Source organism: Bos indicus x Bos taurus, chromosome 9, assembly GCF_003369695.1.
Source record: "Bos indicus x Bos taurus breed Angus x Brahman F1 hybrid chromosome 9, Bos_hybrid_MaternalHap_v2.0, whole genome shotgun sequence".
Classification (NCBI taxonomy): Eukaryota; Metazoa; Chordata; class Mammalia; order Artiodactyla; family Bovidae; genus Bos; species Bos indicus x Bos taurus.
In genome coordinates this window covers 52,598,394-52,618,536 of record NC_040084.1, presented here as the reverse complement: position 1 = coordinate 52,618,536, position 20,143 = coordinate 52,598,394, and the positions used below count along the sequence as shown (strand labels likewise).

Here is a 20,143-nt window from a genome sequence, read left to right as displayed (position 1 = left end):
CTCATCAAGTGGCTCTATGGTTTAGGGAAAGATATTTAGTTCCTCTGATAAATAAACTCATTGAACCCTCGTTGGTCACTAACGTTCTTTGATTTTATTATGAAAATATTAAACTAGATGTAGGTTTATTCTCATGGCACACTACTGATGTGAATTAAAACATACTAATTTAATTACACTGCAAGATTAAAAAGTGAATTACATGAAAAAAGTGGGTTCGTTTTGAAGAGTTTTGTGTTGCTTTGTTTGGTGTCTGAAAATCATTTACATGTAAAATTCACAAAAAGGTATTTAAACCATAAAAATGTACAAAGTTTGGGAAAAACAAAAGGTTAAATACCAACTATGTGTCTGATATCATATGATGTTTTACGTATGTTATTCATGTATGTCTCATACCATCTGTTTTACTACACTCATTTTACCAAAAAAAAAAAAAAAAACGGGCTGAGGTTCAGAAATTATAAATGGCTTACCCAAGTGCATATGGGAAGGAGTTAGGACTCATGACTCCAAAACTTGTTAGATATACTATACCACCTTCCAAAAACATGAGGGAAAAAAAATAAACATCTGATTGACACCAGATTTGATCAAGATTGCTCTTAGTGACCAGAACAAGATTTGAATCAAAGTTTGTGAGACCAAAGCCCATGCTCTTTCCACTGCAACCAATCAAGAAGAAATTAAATACAGTATCCTGGGGGATTTTTCCTCCCTTTTTTTTTTTTTTTTGGTTAAGGAAAGGAGATAAATTTCCCATCCTTTTCTTGATAGTGGCTACAGATTAAAATGAAAAGAAATGTCTTATAAAATACCATTTTCTCCACAGTTCTGGCAGGGTAAGTCAGTTGAGTGTGACTTGAAAAGCAAGTTCCTTTTTGTAATTAATCACTGTATTTGTTGTAAAGCACATGCTCATGTTTTGTATATTCATCCATCATTTTGTTTAGAACCATGTTCCCTTAGTGCTTCTTAAAAATTTCCATTAAAAATTGTGTGGGTGGGCACACATCAGCTGAATTAAATGATTTGCCCATCTTCAAGTTCAGAAAGCCAAAGAGATAAGAATTTACAATAGTTAGAAGTAGAGGAGCCAACAGACATCTTAGTTCAAATTCATAATGGAAAAACAGCTGAAATATGGTGAGGAAGAATGTTTGAGAACACCTGAGTATATTAATTTCTTCCTACCTTACATTTTTCTCATCATAGACTTATTGGAGAGAGAGAAGATCACAAAAACAAATTTAAAAAAGTGGAAAATTGAGATAGTTGCTTTCCACAAGTATTACCAAAACAGATCTTACAAATCAAAGTACATTACTAATGAAAGACATAACAGCAAAGAAGTTTCAAAAAAGAAAGTTTTAAAACAACAACAAAAAGCAGAGTTTTATTAAGAATCTTACAAGGTCAAGTGTTTTGAGGGAGTTTGGAATGACTTCCTCCGTAGGACTTCCCTCATGGCTCAGATGGTAAAGCATCTGCCTACAATGTGGGAGACCTGGGTTCGATCCCTGGGTTGGGAAGATCCCCTGGAGAAGGAAATGGCAACCTACTCCAGTATTCTTGCCTGGAAAATCCCATAGGCAAAGGAGCCTGGTAGGCTACAGTCCATAGGGTAGCAAAGAGTTGGATACGACTGAGAGACTTCACTCTGGAATGACTAAAAAACACATATGATGATTCAAATTCCAGCTCCACCACTTCCTAGCTAGCTGAGTGAACCTGGACAAGGCTTACTCTGTGTCCCAGTTTTCCTAATGTCTAAAATGGGACTTCACAAGACTGTCATGAGTGGAAAATGTACATCTAGTGCTATGGACAGTGCTCACACAGTGACAGCTGTCGCTTTGAATTTTTTTTAGCTAAAACATTGAGTCTTGACAATCATATAATAAACGCAACACATTCACACTATTGTACCTTAAATGGATATATTTTAATTTTCTGAGTGTTGAAGCCAAACTCTACCTAAACCAAGAAAAGAATTTTGATTAACATTATCTAAATCCACTCTCTCTGATTTTTAATAAACCAGAAGGCACGTGGGGCTCTTTTCCATGTAGATTCAAACCTACCTATCTCAAATCCAGAGCCCACGCTACTCAATTTCTACATTTATCACAAGATCCTGTGGGCTCTCTGGGTGTCTCATCTCAGCTGAATGAGTACATATAAACTATTTCATATAAAAAGCAATCCTAGAATACTCCAGTGTCTGCTGCTGATCTCTCAGTCCTTTCAAAAAGGATATCTTCCTAGAACTTCTGTTTTCAAAGATCAAATGCAGGCATATTAAATTTGGGTATATTCCATGCACCAAATTGTTTTACTGAACTAAAAATAAAAACATTTTTTAGCTTATTTTATAGAAATGGCAATATAACAACTGGGGGTTCATTTTTTATGCATAACTAACTTGCCTATCAGAAACCATCTGGAGAATAAAACTTATGTTGAAGCTAAATAGTAACTATCAGTCTGATGGGATTTTATCAGGATTGGATAAAGAGAGTTAGCAGCTTCCCTGGTGACTCAGTGGTAAAGAATCTGCCTGCCAATGCAGGTGACATGGGTTCAATCCCTGGGTCAGGAAGATCCCCTGGAAGAGGAAAAGGCAACCCACTCCAGTATTCTTGCCTGGGAAATCCCATGGACAGAGATGCCTGACGGGCTACAGTCCATGGGGTCACAGAGGCCGACATGACTCAGTGACTAAACAAAGAGACTTCAATATCCCAGTCAAAATCCCTCTGTCCAAAAACACAGTAATTCTGATTAGTAATTAGAAGATTGACCCACATTATTCAGAACTAGTCATATTCTGAGTTGTTTTTAGCCTTAAGACTCTCAGGATTATTTGACAAATAAAAATATTTTTTAAATATTAGGCTTGCTTAGGATTTCTTCTTGCATCCCTTCATGCCCTTTGAAAGACAATTGTTGTGAACTCAGAAAATAATGAGGCTTTATTTAAAAAGTGGCATAAAACTAAAAACGTCCCTTTTCATATGAAAATAATGATGTTGTAAAGGTAGAACAAATGTTTACTGTTAACATTCACAAATATTACACAGGATTACCTCAGAAGAATGTTTTTAGAGCAAATACTTAACTATTTAGTTTAAGCAAAATTTAACAATATATGTTCTCTTTACTAACAAAGCTCAGTGTCTGTTTCTGGAAGATTCTCTATGGCTACAAAAAGATTTGGAACGTTATTTGCTTAATCAAAACTACAGTGGAATGTCCACCAATTTTATTTGAAGACTGCTGTATATGTAAAACATTTTTTTTTTTTTAAATATTGCAAACAGACTCTTTCTTTCACAGTTGGAGATGAAGTCAAAGTACACAAGCATGTTCAGATTTTAATTTACCTCAATGGGGAAAAACAGATAATCAAACTGATAGCTCTATCCAAACATATTATTTATTCTTTATGACCACCTACTGAACCCACAAAATTGGTTTCAAAAACTCCAGCAAGTAGTCCTATACTACTTATAAAACCTAATTTGATACAATCAAGGCAAGACAAAATTGAGATTACTAGAGAGAATGGACTGCTTTTTTCTAAATATTACAATGACCTCTTCTCTCACAGGAAAGATATTTCTTTGACTTTATGCTAGACCTAAATTCACAGAGAAAGTTTCTTAGATTAGCTGTACTATCCTTGCTTCTAGGATGATTGACTTGGCCCAGTTTTCTAAGGTCTTCCCTGGTTTTATCACCAAAAAGTCCCACATCTTGGGAAATCCCAAGCCAGGTAAATCTACATGTCAGTCTACCTCCTTAAAAGAATTGGGGATGTATCCTCACAACCACTTTAGCAGATACCATTAAAAGACTGATGATGTAAATAATGGCCAATTTTAGGGATTCCACACATTCTTGAAGTAAAAAAAATACATGTCTGAAACTTTGAGCTACTAAAATCAGTATGTTCTCAAAAAGAACAGAGGAGAAAGCCAATTAAAATGATACAAAAAAAGAAACAACAATTTTTACAATGGTTGAGATTACAGCTCTTTTGCTTCTGATGCAACTGCTGTATTCAGAGTTCTTTGGCATTCTAATCTAGAATTCTTAGTTCATAACTAGAAGTTTTATCTTGTAACTAAATGTACTTATATTTTTACCTAAAAAAAATAAGAGTAATGATAATAGGGAAAACAAAATTTTAAGCCATTAAAACAATTTTCAAAGATATGGGTAAAAAATAAATGTATGTGTGTATGTGTAGCAGTCTTATACTACTATATTTTTTATTCCTCTTCAGGTTTTTAACAATCCTCATTTCTTAAAAGAAAATGAGTCTATTACCCAAACTAAAAAAAATACTAAAATTTCCCTTTAAAATCTTACATAAACAACTTATGCCACAAAACTTTACAGAACTATAATACAATATGTTTAAAGATGTGATGAAGAGCACACTTAAAACTATTTTAAAAGGAGGTCAAATCTGACCTCTGGGCCATGAAGCACTGCATTAACAGTTGTGCAGAAAGAAAAATGATAAGCTATGAAATGAGGGCTCAGAAACTAGGACCTTATCAGTCAGAGTATGATTCAAGCCTGTAAGACAAATTGCTCAGCAAGGCAAGTCACCTTCCTGCTGTGACGAGGATATAACTGAATTTCCAATGCCACTGACTATCTCCCTCATCATGTCTCCTAGACTTGATATCATACAGTCAAGGAATGGCTGATTCTAAAGCTTCTGCTCCTTATTTTGAATACATTTTGTCAAAGTCACCAACTACGATAATTATCTTTGCCCTTTAACTGGCAACTCAGTGTTAAAATAAAAATCTTCAAAATAAAAACTATGATACAAAGACCCTGTATTAACAAAGAATGATGATTCTTATCTCAGGTTTCTAATAAGTAAACCAAGTTTGTTATTTAAATCATTTTAACGGTTTGCTTGGTTCTTAAAAATAAAATCTGTAACATAAAAATTTAGCAAGGCCCACAAACCATCTCACTTTAAATGTGTACCTGAACACTGATGGACTTTTTCAGCAGTTCTTCTACAAAATTCCAATTTGATTCCATTTGTCTCTAGAAAGGGAGAAAATACTGCATTAAAATTATTGCTCTATAAATACTCCAATTATCAGGAGTTGTTTTATTAAAGTGGTACTTCTATAAAATTATAAACGTTTTAACAAATAGTAAACTTTTGCTGTCAATTATTATCTAATAGGAAAAAAAAAAAAAACCTCTAAGTATATTTTAGAGTCTTTTACACCACCAAGTATCTTCCTTATTCTGTACTTTACTCAGTAGAGATTTTTACCTTTGTTTTATGCTAACGGCCTCAAAATGGTCTACTCTAGTAAACAAGTAACTAAAAAAATTATCGTAAAACAACTTTTACACACTTGGTACCTCATTTAGCCAGTGGTCACTTACCAGGCAACCTGAACTATCCAGAAGCCTCTACAATAAAGAAGAAAGATAAAAACGACTCAAAAAGCCAACATCACAAAGGCTAAGCAATAAGAACAACTCTACTTTTCCCAAGGAAAAACCTAGAGGAACTTTTCACAGGATGCCTGGTTCACTTGATTCCCAGGTGGGTCAGTGGTAAAGAATCTGCCTGCAGTGCAGAAAAACCAGATTTGATCTCCAGGTCAGGAAGACCCCCTGAAGGATGAAATGGCAACCCACACCAGTATTCTTGCCTGGAGAATCTCACGGACAGAGGAGCCTGGTAGGTTATAGCCCACGGGGTCGCAAAGAGCTGGACACGACTGAGCACGCATGCTAGTTCACTTGATATTCAGTTCCTAAAGATTTGGATATGTGGATACTGGTCAAAACCAGAAGCAAAGAAAGTACATTCACAAAGATGCAAATCACAGCTAGTTTCAAACAAGGGAAGAACAAAAGGTACAAAAGCAAGCCTGAGACCTCAGAAAGCTAAGCCACAGGCCTTAAAGAATAAAGGCAAAGAGTTTCCTCACACCCTCCTATCCCTATCATAGCATCCATGCTGTTCATAAGGATGAACTCCAGTGACCAATAAAAAGTTAAAGCACATTCAGATTTTAAGTGGCTGGATAATGCTCATATAAGATGGATGCTAACTACAAGAAATTACTGAACAAGTATTTCCTTAATAAAGGTGCTTAGTGACTATGGTAGCCAGCTCTAAGACAGCCCCTAGTGATCTCTGCTTCTGGGAATTCATGCCCTTATTCAATCCCCTCCCACACTGTACCAGAGTTGGTCTATTAACCAGAGTTAATAGAAGAATACCAGCACTAATAGTACTGAAAGTATGTCACTCCCAAGATTAAAGGACATTGAAGATTCTGTCTTAATGACAATCTCTCTCACTGACTACTGGGAAAAGTTATGCTAAGAACAGTACCAAAGAGGCTTACATGATGGGTAATTAAGGCCTTCTGTCAAGGTTAGCGAGAAGAGAAGTAAACCCTCCAGCCCTAGAGACTGAGGTCCCAGGGGACAGCTTGATTACAAACTCAACGAGATTCTGAGCCAGAACAACCCACCTAGGCTTCTACTGGATGTCAGACCCTCAAGAACTGTGTGAGATGTTCATTCTTTTAAGGAGCAAAATGTTGTTCCACATCAGTAGATAACTAGTATTGTACAATGATGTAGTTTTTAGAAAGGAATTATTGGTTTTCTCAAATATATTTATGTAAATAAAGTACATGCAAAATATTTATCAGGAAAAAACATGTAGTACAGAATTTGCCCTGGACCAAAGAGAACTACATGGACATCATCAGATGGTCAATTCTGAAATCAGACTGATTATATATTCTTTGCAGGTGAAAACAGAGAAGCTCTATACAGTCAGCAAAAACAAGACCTGGAGCTAACTGTGGTTTAGATCATGAGCTCCTTATTGCAAAATCAAGACTTAAATTGAAGAAAGTAGGGAAAACCACCAGACCATTCAGGTATGACCTAAATCAAATCCCTTACGATTATACAGTGGAAGTGACAAATAGATTCAAGGCATTGCCAATAGAGTGCCTCAAGAACTATGGATGGAGGTTTGTAACACTGTACAGGAGGGGGTGACCAAAACCATCCCAAACAAAAAGAAATGCAAAGAGGCAAACTGGTTTTCGGAAGACGTTTCACAAATAGCTGAGACGAGAAGAGAAGTGAAAGGCAAAGGAGAAAAGGAAAGATACAGAGTTCCAAAGAATAGCAAGAAAAGATAAGAGCTCTAAGTGAACAATGCAAAGAAATAGAGCAAAACAACAGAATGGCAAAGTCAGGAGATCTCATCAAGAAAACTGGATACCAAAAGAACATTTCATGCAAAGATGGGTACAACAAAGGACAGAACAGCGAGGACCTAACAGAAGAGATTAAGAAGAGGTGGCAAGAATACATACAAGAACTGTACAAAAAAGTATTAACGACCCAGATAACTACGATGGTGTAGTCACTCACCTAGAGCCAGACATCCTGGAGTATGCAGTCAAGTGTGCCTTAGGAAGCATTACTACAAAGCTAGTGAGGGTGACTGAATTCCAGCTGAGCTATTTCAAATCCTAAAAGATGATGCTGTTAAAGTACTACAAGCAATATGCCAGCAAATTTGGAAAACTCAGCAATGGCCACAGGACTGGAAAAGGTCAGTTTTCATTCCAAACTCAAAGAAATCAGTGCCAAATATTCAAACTACTGTACGGTTGTGCTCATTTCACATACTAGCAAGTTAATGCTCAAAATTCCCCTGCATACCATCACACATTGATGCTAACAGTTTAGTTTCGTTTCAAAAAATTAAAACCATGGCACCCAGTCCCATCACTTCATGGCAAATAGATGGGGAAACAATGGAAAGTGACAGACTTGATTTTCTTAGGCTCCAAAATCACTGTGGATGGTAACTGCAGTCACAAAATTAAAAGACGTTTGCTCCTTGGAAGAAATGCTATGACAAACCTAGCCAGTATATTAAAAAGCAGAGACATCACTTTGCAAACAAAGGTCTGTACAGTCAATGCTATGTTTTTTCCAGTAGTCATATATGGATGTGAGTGTTGGATCATAAAGAAGGCTGAGCGCCCAAGAACTGATGCTTTCAAATTGTGGTGCTGGAGAAGAATAACGGGGAGTCCCTTGGACAACAAGGAGATCAAACCAGTCAATCCTAAAGGAAATCAACCCTGAATACTCATTGGAAGGACTGATGCTGAAATTGAAGCTCCAATACTTTGGCCACCTGATGCAAAGAGCTGACTCACTGGAAAAGACCCAGGATGCTAGGAAAGATTGAGGACAGGAGAAAAAGGGGGCAACAGAGGATTTAATGGCTTGATGGCATAAATGACTCAATGGCCATGAGTTTAAGCAAGTTCTGGGAGTTGGTAATGGACAGGGAAGCCTGGTCTGCTGCAGTCCAGGGGGTCACAAAGAGTTGGACACAAGAGCGACTGAACTGAACTGAGTCTCCACGTCCAGCCAACTAGGTAACCTGAAGCAATGCTCATTTTAAGGATGTATTTCACACCTTTATCTAATCACTATTCCAAAAGTTTCAAAGACAAGAACAAGCTAGCCAGACTGATTGTACTGATGATCCCTGTAATGTCCCAAAGTAATTATTCTCTTTAAACTATATTTGCTTTTAAAATAGGTGATTAAAATTGTAAGAGGTAACACTCATTAGGAGCAAGGCAAGGATGCCTACTCTCATCACTTTTAACTGGAAGAAATCAACATTGTCAAAATGACTCTACTACCCATAGCAATCTACAGATTACCTATCAAATTACTCATGCGATCCCTATCAAATTACTCATGTCACTGTTTACAGAACAAGAACCAAAAAAATTTTATTTGTATGGAAACACAAAAGACCCCGAATAGCCAAAACAATCTTGAGAAAAAAGAATGGAATTAGAGAAATCATGTGCCCTGACTCCAGATTATATTAGAGACCTATATAAATAATTTTTTAAAAATGTGGTACTGGCACAAAAACAGAAATATAGATCAATGGAATAGGATAAAGTCCAGAAATAAACCCCCACACTTCTGGTCATCTCATCTATGACAAAAGAATATACAATGGAGAAAACAGCCTGTTCAACAACCAGTGCTGGGGAAACTGGGCAGCTGCATATAAAAGAATGAACTGAGAACATTCTCTTAACACCATATACTAACATAAATTCAAAACGGAATAAAGACCTACATGGAAGACCAGATACCATAAAATACAGGAACACTCTGACATAAATCACAGCAATGTTTTTTTGGATCCATCTCCTATAGTAATGGAAACAAAAACAAAAATACACAAATGAGAGCTAGTTAAACTTAAAAGCTATTGTACAGCAAAGTAACAGAATGGGAGAAAATATTTGCAAATGATGTAACTAACAAGAGATTCATTTCCAAAATATACAAACAACTCACATAGCTCAATATCAAAAAACCAAACACTCAATCAAAAACTGGGCAGATGACCTATACAGACATTTCTCTAGAGAAGACAAACAGATGGCCAACCGTCACACGAAAAGATGCTCAATATTACGAATTATTAGAGAAATACAAATCAAAACTATAATCAGGTATCACCTCACATGAGTCAGAACAGCCTTTATCAAAAAGTCTACAAATAATTAATGGTGGAGAGGGTGTCGAGAAGAGAGAATCCTCCTATACTGTTGGTGGGAATGTAAATTGGTATGGTCGCTATGGAGAACAGTAAGGAGTCTTCAGTCTTTATAAAAGTAAAAATAACAGTTACCATATGATCCAGCAATCCCACTCCTGAGCATATACCAGAAAAGACAAAAACTAATTCAAAAAAATACACATACCCCAATGTTCATAGTAGCACTATTTATAATAGCCAAGACATGGAAGCAACCCAAATGTCCATCTACAGATGACTGGATAAAGAAGATGTTGTGTGTGTCTACATACACACAGAGCAGAATTACTCAGCCTTAAAAAAGAACGAAATAATGCCATTTCCAGCAACACAGATGGACCTAGAGATCATACTAAGTGAAATAAGTCAGAGAAAGACAAATATATCACTTACATGTGGAATCTAAAAAAAAATGATACAAATGAACTTATTGACAAAAAAGAAATAGACTCACAGACATAGAATACAAGCTTATGGTTACCAAAGGAGAAAGGGGGAAGATACAAATTTGGAATACAGGATTAACAGATATACACTACTACATATAAAATAGATAACAAGGATCTACTATATAGCACAGGGAACTCTATATTCAGTATCTTGTAATAATGTATAATGGAATGGAATATGAAAAAGAATACATATAACTGAATCACTTTTCTGTATACCTCAAACACTAGAAATCAACTGTATTTCTAAAGAATAAAAGCAAAACACATGGCTGGGGTTGTAAGAAGATAACACATCTATGTTGGGAGACAAGCATTAAACAGAAATATATGAATATATAAAGCCTCGACAATGAAAAGTGAGATACCAAGTTTTTCTTATAAGCCAGTATTAAGCAATTGGCAAGTTTTTATTTAAATACACATACAGCTAATGTCTAGTTTACAAAAACTTAAAAAAAAAATTAACCATATGTGAAATCGACCTAAAAAAGAAAGATTTCACGTTAACCTTCAGGGCAAAGCAGTTTACATTTAAAAACTGAAACATCTTTATGATTATCACAAGACTGGAGGTAGTTCTCCACTGCAGAATATATGACTAATCACTGTTGCTTTCTATCATCCTCTCACACCAGGTAATTCTTTAGTGAAATAAAGCATGATCAATGCATAACCATTCTCCATACAATAGCTGGCTATGCTAATACACCATAAGGAGAAAAGAAATTCAGATAATTTTCAAAACTCTTTAAGTAGCTCTCAGACACAAATTCAGAGAAGGCAATGGCACCCCACTCCAGTACTCTTGCCTGGAAAATCCCTGGACAGAGGAGCCTGGTGGGCTGCAGTCCACGGGGTCGCCAAAGAGTCGGACACGACTGAGCGACTTCCCTTTCACTTTTCACTTTCATGCATTGGAGAAGGAAATGGCAACCCACTCCAGTGTTCTTGCCTGGAGAATCCCAGGGACGGGGGAGCCTGGTGGGCCGCCGTCTATGGGGTTGCACAGAGTCGGACACGACTGAAGCGACTTAGCAGCAGCAGCAGACACAAATTAACATCCTATATAATCTCTGAAAGAATGAGTTAATATATCCTTATGATCATGATCAGAGATTAAAATAATTATATGATTTATAAACCAAATTGAGAAACTTTTGAGAATAAAGGGAGAAAAACTAACCAGATGGGGAATAAGGGAGAAATGGACACAAACTGGGATTGTCCCTGGCAAATTGATATACATGGTAACCTTCCCAGAGACCTATCCATAAGATAAAGTCCTCAGACAGTCCCTAATACTGAATTTATCTAAGTAATAAAAAATAGGTTGTTATTTTTTATTAGTAGCAACTATTTTAGTAGCTACTGTTTTTTAGTTGTACACAGTACAACTACTATGTACCTCAGTCTCTTTAACTGTAAAATGGATATAATACTAATCTCTCGCCTACTTCATAACACTTCATTGAGATAAAAACCAAATAGTCACTCTGAGATATTAAACACTTTGCAAATGCAAAATGCTGAAGGTATCAACCCTAAAGAAGACTATCATTAACTGGAGAGTTTGAGTGTTTCTTTTAAAGCCATTAAGAAATCAAGAAATGTCTGAAACTCTTTGAGGACTCATGAATAAAGGCAGAATCTATTTGATATATATACACATGTATGACACATCTTTATTATTTTTATTATATAAAAGTAGTTTTTTCCCCAAATACTCTGGCTCTCTTTTGGAGCAGGAAATGGCAACCTATTCCAGTATTCTTGCTTGGAGAATTCCATGGACAGAGGAGCCTGGCGGGCTACAGTCCATGGAGTTGCAAAGAGCTGAACACGGCTGAGCAACTAACACATGGTTCTCTTTCCTCTAAATCTCTCTAGAACTTCTACATAATTTTAAAGATTAAGATTAAAAAAATATGTATCTTGACAAAAGCAAATCAAATCATAAAAGAACTACTGGCAATATTAAAAGACATAGGTTGGGTTCAGTTCAGTCACTCAGTCATGTCCGACTCTTTGCAACCCCATGAATCGCAGCACGCCAGGCCTCCCTGTCCATCACCATCTCCTGGAGTTCACTCAAACTCACGTCCATCGAGTCGGTGATGCCACCCAGCCATCTCATCCTCTATCGTCCCCTTTTCCTCCTGCCCCCAATCCCTCCCAGCATCAGAATCTTTTCCAATGAGTAAACTCTTCTTCGCATGAGGTGGCCAAAGTACTGGAGTTTCAGCTTTAGCATCATTCCTTCCAAAGAACACCCAGGGCTGAACTCCTTTAGAATGGACTGTTTGGATCTCCTTGCAGTCCAAGGGACTCTCAAGAGTCTTCTCCAACACCACAGTTCAAAAGCATCAATTCTTCGGTGCTCAGCTTTCTTCACAGTCCAACTCTCACATCCATACATGACCACTGGAAAAACCATAGCCTTGACTAGACGGACCTTTGTTGGCAAAGTAAGAAACCCAAGTAAAACGGTAGGTGCTGCCAAGAGGGCATCAGAGGGCAGACACACTGAAACCAAAATCACAGAAAACTAGTCAATCTAATCACACTAGGACCACCGCCTTGTCTAACTCAATGAAACTAAGCCATACCGCATAGGGCCACTCAAGACGGGCGGGTCATGGTGGAGAGGTCTGACAGAATGTGGTCCACTGGAGAAGGGAATGGCAAACCACTTCAGTATTCTTGCCTTGAGAACCCCATGAACAGTAGGAAAAGGCAAAATGATAGGATACTGAAAGAGGAACTCCCCAGGTCAGTAGGTGCCCAATATGCTACTGGAGATCAGTGGAGTAATAACTCCAGAAAGAATGAAGGGATGAAGCCAAAGCAAAAACAATACCCAGTTGTGGAGGTGACTGGTGATAGAAGCAAGGTCCAATGCTGTAAAGAGAAATACTGCATAGGAACCTGGAATGTCAGGTCCATGAATCAAGGTAAATTGGAAGTGGTCAAACACGAGATGGCAAGAGTGAATGTCGACATTCTAGGAATCAGCAAACTGAAATGGACTGGAATGGGTGAATTTAACTCAGATGACCATTATATCTACTACTGCGGGCAGGAATCCCTCAGAAGAAACGGAGTAGCCATCATGGTCAACAAAAGAGTCCGAAATACAGGACTTGGATGCAATTTCAAAAACGACAGAATGATCTCTGTTCGTTTCCAAGGCAAACCATTCAATATCACAGTAATCCAAGTCTACGCCCCAACCAGTAACGCCGAAGAAGCTGAAGTTGAACAGTTCTATGAAGACCTACAAGACCTTTTAGAACTAACACCCAAAAAAGATGTCCTTTTCATTATAGGGGACTGGAATGCAAAAGTAGGAAGTCAAGAAACACTTGGAGTAACAGGCAAATTGGCCTTGGAATATGGAATGAAGCAGGGCAAAGACTAATAGAGTTTTGCCAAGAAAATGCACTGGTCGTAACAAACACCCTCTTCCAACAACACAAGAGAAGACTCTACACATGGACATCACCAGATGGTCAACACCAAAATCAGATTGATTATATTCTTTGCAGCCAAAGATGGAGAAGCTCTATACAGTCAGCAAAAACAAGACTGGGACCTGACTGTGGCTCAGATCATGAGCTCCTTATTGCCAAATTCAGACTTAAATTGAAGAAAGTAGGGAAACCACTAGACCATTCAGGTATAACCTAAATCAAATCCCTTATGATTATACAGTGGAAGTGAGAAATAGATTTAAGGGCCTAGATCTGATAGACAGAGTGCCTGATGAACTATGGACTGAGGTTTGTGACACTGTGTAGGAGACAGGGATCAAGACCATCCCCATGGAAAAGAAATGCAAAAAAGCAAAATGGCTGTCTGGGGAGGCCTTACAAATAGACGTAGGTTAATCTATTCTAAATACAGACAATTCTTTCACTATCCTGATCCAGAGCTAATAAAAGCAATAATGTCCTATGGAGTTCTCTGTATGAAATAGAAGAGTAATTTCAGCAATGGCAACTGAGGGTTGTACCAGTACAATTCAACACTACAATAGTAATAGTAATGATATATATTAATGTGGCTAGATTACCTACCATACTGGGAGTATGTGGGGGTCAATATCAACCACTACTAAAATGTACTGCTTATTGAAGTAAGTGTTAATGGCAGTTTCAGCAAGCATTAATAACTTGAAAGCATATTACTTGAAGAGGCAGCACAATTTATTTCATGAGTATCCTATCATGGGCACCTATTATTACGATAGCCACTCAACAGGAACTCATGAAGTGCTTAACTAATTGCCATATTCATTTACAGTGATTTAAAATCAGAAATATGTATTTGGAAGAATTAAGGTAAGAGAAATAAAAATGCTTATGCAAAGACCTTTGAATTATAGGTAAATTTTTTGAGTTCTTTGTTGTTCTAGTATTTTAAGAACTAAAAGAAGTGAAACATAACCATATTAACTCCATTAAGATACTCAATAAGAGCACTTCTACAGTAATAATAGCATTTATCATTTTCCATACACCAGTATGGGAAGGACTCACAAGCATAAACAAAGGACATACGATCTTTCTCTGAGAAGCTCATTCTATTATTCTCTCTCAAAGAGTCAGTAAAATGCTTAAATACACTGAAACTGAGCAGTATATGGACTTGTCAGAGCACTTTCTGACTTAACTTACTTTATCTTGGGCTCTCCTAAAGGATCTTTTATTACTAAGGGATCACTTGGAGGCCCTCTTAAGGCCCTTTCCATTTCTACAACACTATGTCAACACTAACTGACCCTCAGATTCCATGGATAATTTCTGGGCTCTGTCCAGTATACCAAAAAGAGAAAAATATGTGAAGTCCATCAAGGAACACGTTTCATAAAGCAGTGGTTTCCATACCTGATGGAGAATCACGGAGCTTTTCAAAAATAAGAACTCCCAAACTCCAGACCAAATTATAGTACTAAAACAGGATCTCCAGATTTTAAAAAATCTGAATTTTTACAAGCTCACAGAGCAGGCCTGTTGATCAGACAGCTTTGTAATCATCCCCAGAAAAAAAGACCAATTTTGAAAATATAGACACATTGGTTTCAAGATTCTAGATGCTTACTTTATGGAACTAATGGGTTTATACAATACTATACTACTTCTGAAGATGGAAGAAGTTATATACAAATAAGGTTTCAAATGAATACATCAACCAGCTGGTTTTATTTCATAGCACTTTTTAAATGAAAAAAATGTTTCTAACTAGAAACTAACATACTAGTTAAAAATCTATTTTTTTATTTGAAGTAAACTTCATGGTTGTTTAACAGATTAAAGTATCTTCCCCCAGAACTTCTCTAACTCATTTCTGGAGATGTAGGCTTTCCTTTTGGCAATCTTAAGAGATTTTAGTTATCACTTTTTAAAGATTTAGAAAGATCCAGCATGTCTAATTTCAAAAGCTTGTTAAATTATTGTTTCTGCTCACTTTCTAATTTGTTTACCAAAAAAATGTATTAACAATAATTTAAGAAAGTTTAAAAACATAAAATCTTACCATTTCATCTGGTGTTCCATGGCGATCGAACTGATAAAATGATGCTACATGAGTAATAATCCACCAACTAAAACCCAATGGGTCCCTGGGCTGGACTATAAGCACAGATCTTCTCTGGTCATTTGATTTTTCAAGAAGTGTTTTGAGTAGTTTATTCAACCAGTTCCAAAATGACTATGGAAACAGAGGTATTATGATTTAGTTAAATTCAGACACTGATCCAGAAATCTTGATTTGGGTTTTTTCCTTCATATTTATAAGGAAATACAAAAGAATATAAAACACATATGTAAAACTTAGAGAATAATAAAAATACCCAGGTTAAAAACTAGAAAATGACTAGCTCTTGCAACTCCCACATCTTCTTCCATCCAGGGGTAACCATTATTCTGACTTCTTTATCATTCCCTAGTTTTGTAAATTTTGCCACTTAAATATACAAGCCTTAATTACATGTTGTCTGGCTTCATCTTTTTTTGTGTGTTTGTATTCTCATGTAGCTTGTTTCCATTGTTTAATAACTTGATATATATCTTGTCATATCTTTTACTATCAGTTCCAAATTCCTCTAAACTTTGTTTTAGATTCTCTTATAAACAGCTTACAGTCTTTGACAGTATATGTTTTAAATGAGCAATTAGTAGTCCATTTGCAGTTACTGTAATGACTCAAATTTAGTTTTAAATCTACCACCTTATTCTATATTTCTATTTATACACCTACTTTTCCCATCTACACCTCCTTCCTGCCTTCTTTTGGGTTGACAATTTCACTATTTTCCCCTTTATCAGGCTGCAAGTTAAATAATCTACTTTTTCTTTTAGTGATACCCTAGAAACAACAGCATACATTCAAATATCTCGGTAAGTTCACATATATCTTGCTTTTCTCTTGGACTAAACAAAGACTTTAAAATTCTCATTTATGCCCCACCCAATTTATAAGCTAGTATTACTGTGTACTTTATTTCTTAACCCCACTCGATTATAATTTATACACAACATTTACCACTTTCATTACTCCCTTCCTATAGCTCAAATAACCTTCCTTTTCACTTTGGCATTATTATTATTCTACTAAACTTATCTTTCAGGATTCCCTTTAATTTTGCTTCATTGAAAACTGTTTCATCCAAGTCTTGAAAGACTGTGCTGGACGAAGAATTGTATGTTGAAAATTAGTTTGTTTTAGTAAAATGATGATACCATTCCCACTGGCCTCTATGGCTGTTGAGAAATCAGCTGCCAGTCTAATTGCCACTCTTTTCAAAGCAGCATTTTTCTGTCAGAATGCTTTTAATCTCTTCTGTCTCCAATGTTATTAAAATTTATTATTAAAATTATATAGAATATTTTCACTGTCCTAAAAGTCCCCTATGTTCTGCCCACCCCTAGAAGCCAATGATCTTTTTACCGTTTTCAGTTTTGGCTTTTAAAGAATGTCATGTAGTTGGAATCATACATTGTGTAACCTTTCAGCCTAGCTTCTTTCACTTAGTAATATGCATTTAAGGTTCCTATGGCAACCCACTCCAATGTGCCTGGGAAATCCCATGGACAGAGGAACCTGGTGGGCTACAGTCCATGGGATTCTAAGAGTCAGACACCACTGAGTGACTATCTCCACCATCATGTCTTTTCATGGCTTGATAGCTAATTTCTTTTTAGTGCTAAATAATATTCCATTGTCTGAATATACCACACTTTATCCATTTACCTACTGAAGGATATCTTGGATGCTTCCAAGTTTTGGCAATTATAAAATAATTGATAAATTAAGCTGCTATAAACATTTATGTGCAGGTTTCTATGCTGACATGCGTTTTCACTGGGTAAATACTAAGGAACACAACTGTTGGATCAATGTGTTAAGACCACACTAAGGTTTGTAAGAACAGGGCAAAATGTCTTCCAAAGGGGCTGTACCATTCTATATCTCTACCACAATGAATGAGTTTCTATTGTTTCACATTCTCAACAGCATTTAGAGTTGTCCGTGTTCCCAATTTTGGTCATTCTAATAGGAATGGTATCTCTTGTTCTTGTTACTTTTCCCTGAATTTGTAGTGTCTTTAAGGAAATTTAAAGCTCAATTGAGCTTCTGACTCAGAGAGCTACAGAGGAGTTTTTTTTTTTTAATTTATGCATAAAGTCTTGAAAATAAGGAAGAAATCATTCTAAACTCCTACCTGAATAAGAACATATAAACCACTTTCTTTAAGTATCATTTCACAATTAATTGTATACTTCTGCATATGGCTATTTCTCTTTTCCCCCTAATCCAGAACACTTGAAATAAAATAAAGTCCCATTCTGAAGACTGATTCAAAGTGAGGTAAAATAAAATTTGCCACCTTCCCCTTTGTGTTTTTCTTTCTCCCTCCTTGAAATAAGATACTGTAAAATTGATTAATAAATCTAAATCTGCCTCATTTCCTGACTAAATGTTTCTTGAATTACAAGAGCATTTTTAAAGTACTTTAGCCTAACGGATTCTTAATAGAAGAAAAAAAGAACTTGAGAAGATAAAATTATGAGTCAAATCTCATACCTGTCCTAGATTTTTCATATTGCCAATTTAGGGTTAAAAATACAATAAGTATTTAGTATTCAGTGCTGTTTATAAAGAAAACAACTTTGTAAGATTTTTTTTTGCCAAACCAACTGCATAAATTCAATATAAGGGTTAGTAACAATAACTAATAGTTTTATAACTTACTTCTGAGAGAGACCATTTACTTCTGTGATTAAGGAGGTGAATGAGTAGAACCCATAATTCTTTAATGCATGGACATGGGCAATGGTGACTCATTAATGCCTCAGAAGGCCTAACCTTCAGAAAAGAACCAAAAAGAGTAAATTACAAGATAGCAGAATTTTACATGCCACATATCTCCCCTCAAATGTTTTAAAAGATTGATTTTGATGACTTAAAATTTATGCTCAATTATATAAAATTGCTTATAAAAAACATACCATTTCATTAACTTTTAAAATAAATTTCCATGTAAAAACAAAAGTACACAATGAATTTATTCCCAACTTAAAAAAAAAAACTGCTTTAATCATCTAGTCCAACGGAGAACAAAGTTGTTCTTTAAAGGGCTAGACAGTAAATGTTAGAGTCTTTAATAGTGAAATAGCCTTTGCTACAACTACTCAACTCTGCCATTGTTCTGCAACTTTAGTCATAGACAATGGATGAATAGGATGGGAATGTGTTCCAGTAAAACTTTATTTACAAAAAGTTGATGTGCTAGATTTGGCTACGGGTCATGGTTTCCAAACCTTGATCTAATCCATCAGCCAAATAAAAAGATTTCTAAGAAAATGATTAGAAAATAAGTTTAAATTCACTGTAATTGAGACTAAAACTTTTTATAATTAAGCAAATTTATTAGGAATTCATAAAGATTAGACAATTTTATCATTTTTGTAACATATTCTCAATGCTCCTAAATATACCCTCAAGTGGCATACAGAGAATATGCACTATATTTTCAAGGACAGCCAGACTTCTGAAATTCAAGTGTTCATTATTTCCCATATTATACAATTTTCTAACATAACATAGTAAAATAACCATCAAGATATTACTTTATCATATCTAGTTAACCTACTAATTACATTATAAATACAGACTAGATTTAGACAATACATAAAACATGATCTAAATTTTAAAAAATTAAAAATCCCAATTTCCCATAGGTAACAGTTATGCTTGTAACCTGAAGTTCTGACAGTCAAAAGACTTCCACTGACTGAAAATAAATGTATACCATAGCACTTTTAAAGCACTGCTTTAAGCACTATGATAAGTAATTTAGTAAAAACACATAATGTCCCCCAATTCTAGACCTTTTATGAAAACAAGCAAACAAAACCACTCTTTAAATGTGTCAACTAACTTTAGCTAAGTACTCATTTATTTTGTTATATAACAATAGATTATTAAAGGGCTGGTCTCTATTTGAAGAGAAATTTCCAATCATCATAAACATTGTTTTATTTACTTGACCAATAGAAAAGTGTTTAAAAAAAAAGCTCTAAGACACTAATTCTAGCCTGTTTTAAATGTTTAACTCAAATTCTTTCCCCAACCAACTCCCAAATAAAAGTAAATATAAAATTAGAAGAATAAACAAATAAATCATTTTAGGTTAAATTCTTATAGAACAAACCACACTCATTAAGTCCTGACTATTGTCATTAAATACCAAAAATGCAAATAAACTCTTAAGGCATTACCTTGTCATACCTGTTGAGGGACAGGTTTATTAAATCACAAAGAAGATTTTCACAATGTTCTTCAAACAAGCTGACATTGGTTAAATTGTCACCTGCCAGATTCATAAACTGATGACTATATACAACTTGTTCTAAAAATGAAATAAATTCTGTTTAAAACTACAGCAGATTTTACTAATTCAGAAGGAAGGGACTGTACACCTTTAAATTAACATAACACAACTGCA

General features: G+C 35.7%; 1 protein-coding gene across 2 annotated transcripts in view; it reads right to left on the bottom strand.

The window, feature by feature from the left end:
- MMS22L (MMS22 like, DNA repair protein) overlaps window positions 1-20,143 on the bottom strand; it is a 125,029-nt gene that overhangs the window by 89,324 nt on the left and 15,562 nt on the right. For both annotated transcript variants that reach the window (XM_027551364.1, XM_027551363.1), the window contains exons 8-11: window positions 19,917-20,047; window positions 18,388-18,501; window positions 15,670-15,843; window positions 5,017-5,079 (exon numbers count right to left, since the gene is read on the bottom strand). In XM_027551364.1, the coding sequence (XP_027407165.1) occupies window positions 5,017-5,079; window positions 15,670-15,843; window positions 18,388-18,501; window positions 19,917-20,047 (482 nt within the window). The remainder of the gene's footprint in view (window positions 1-5,016; window positions 5,080-15,669; window positions 15,844-18,387; window positions 18,502-19,916; window positions 20,048-20,143) is intronic.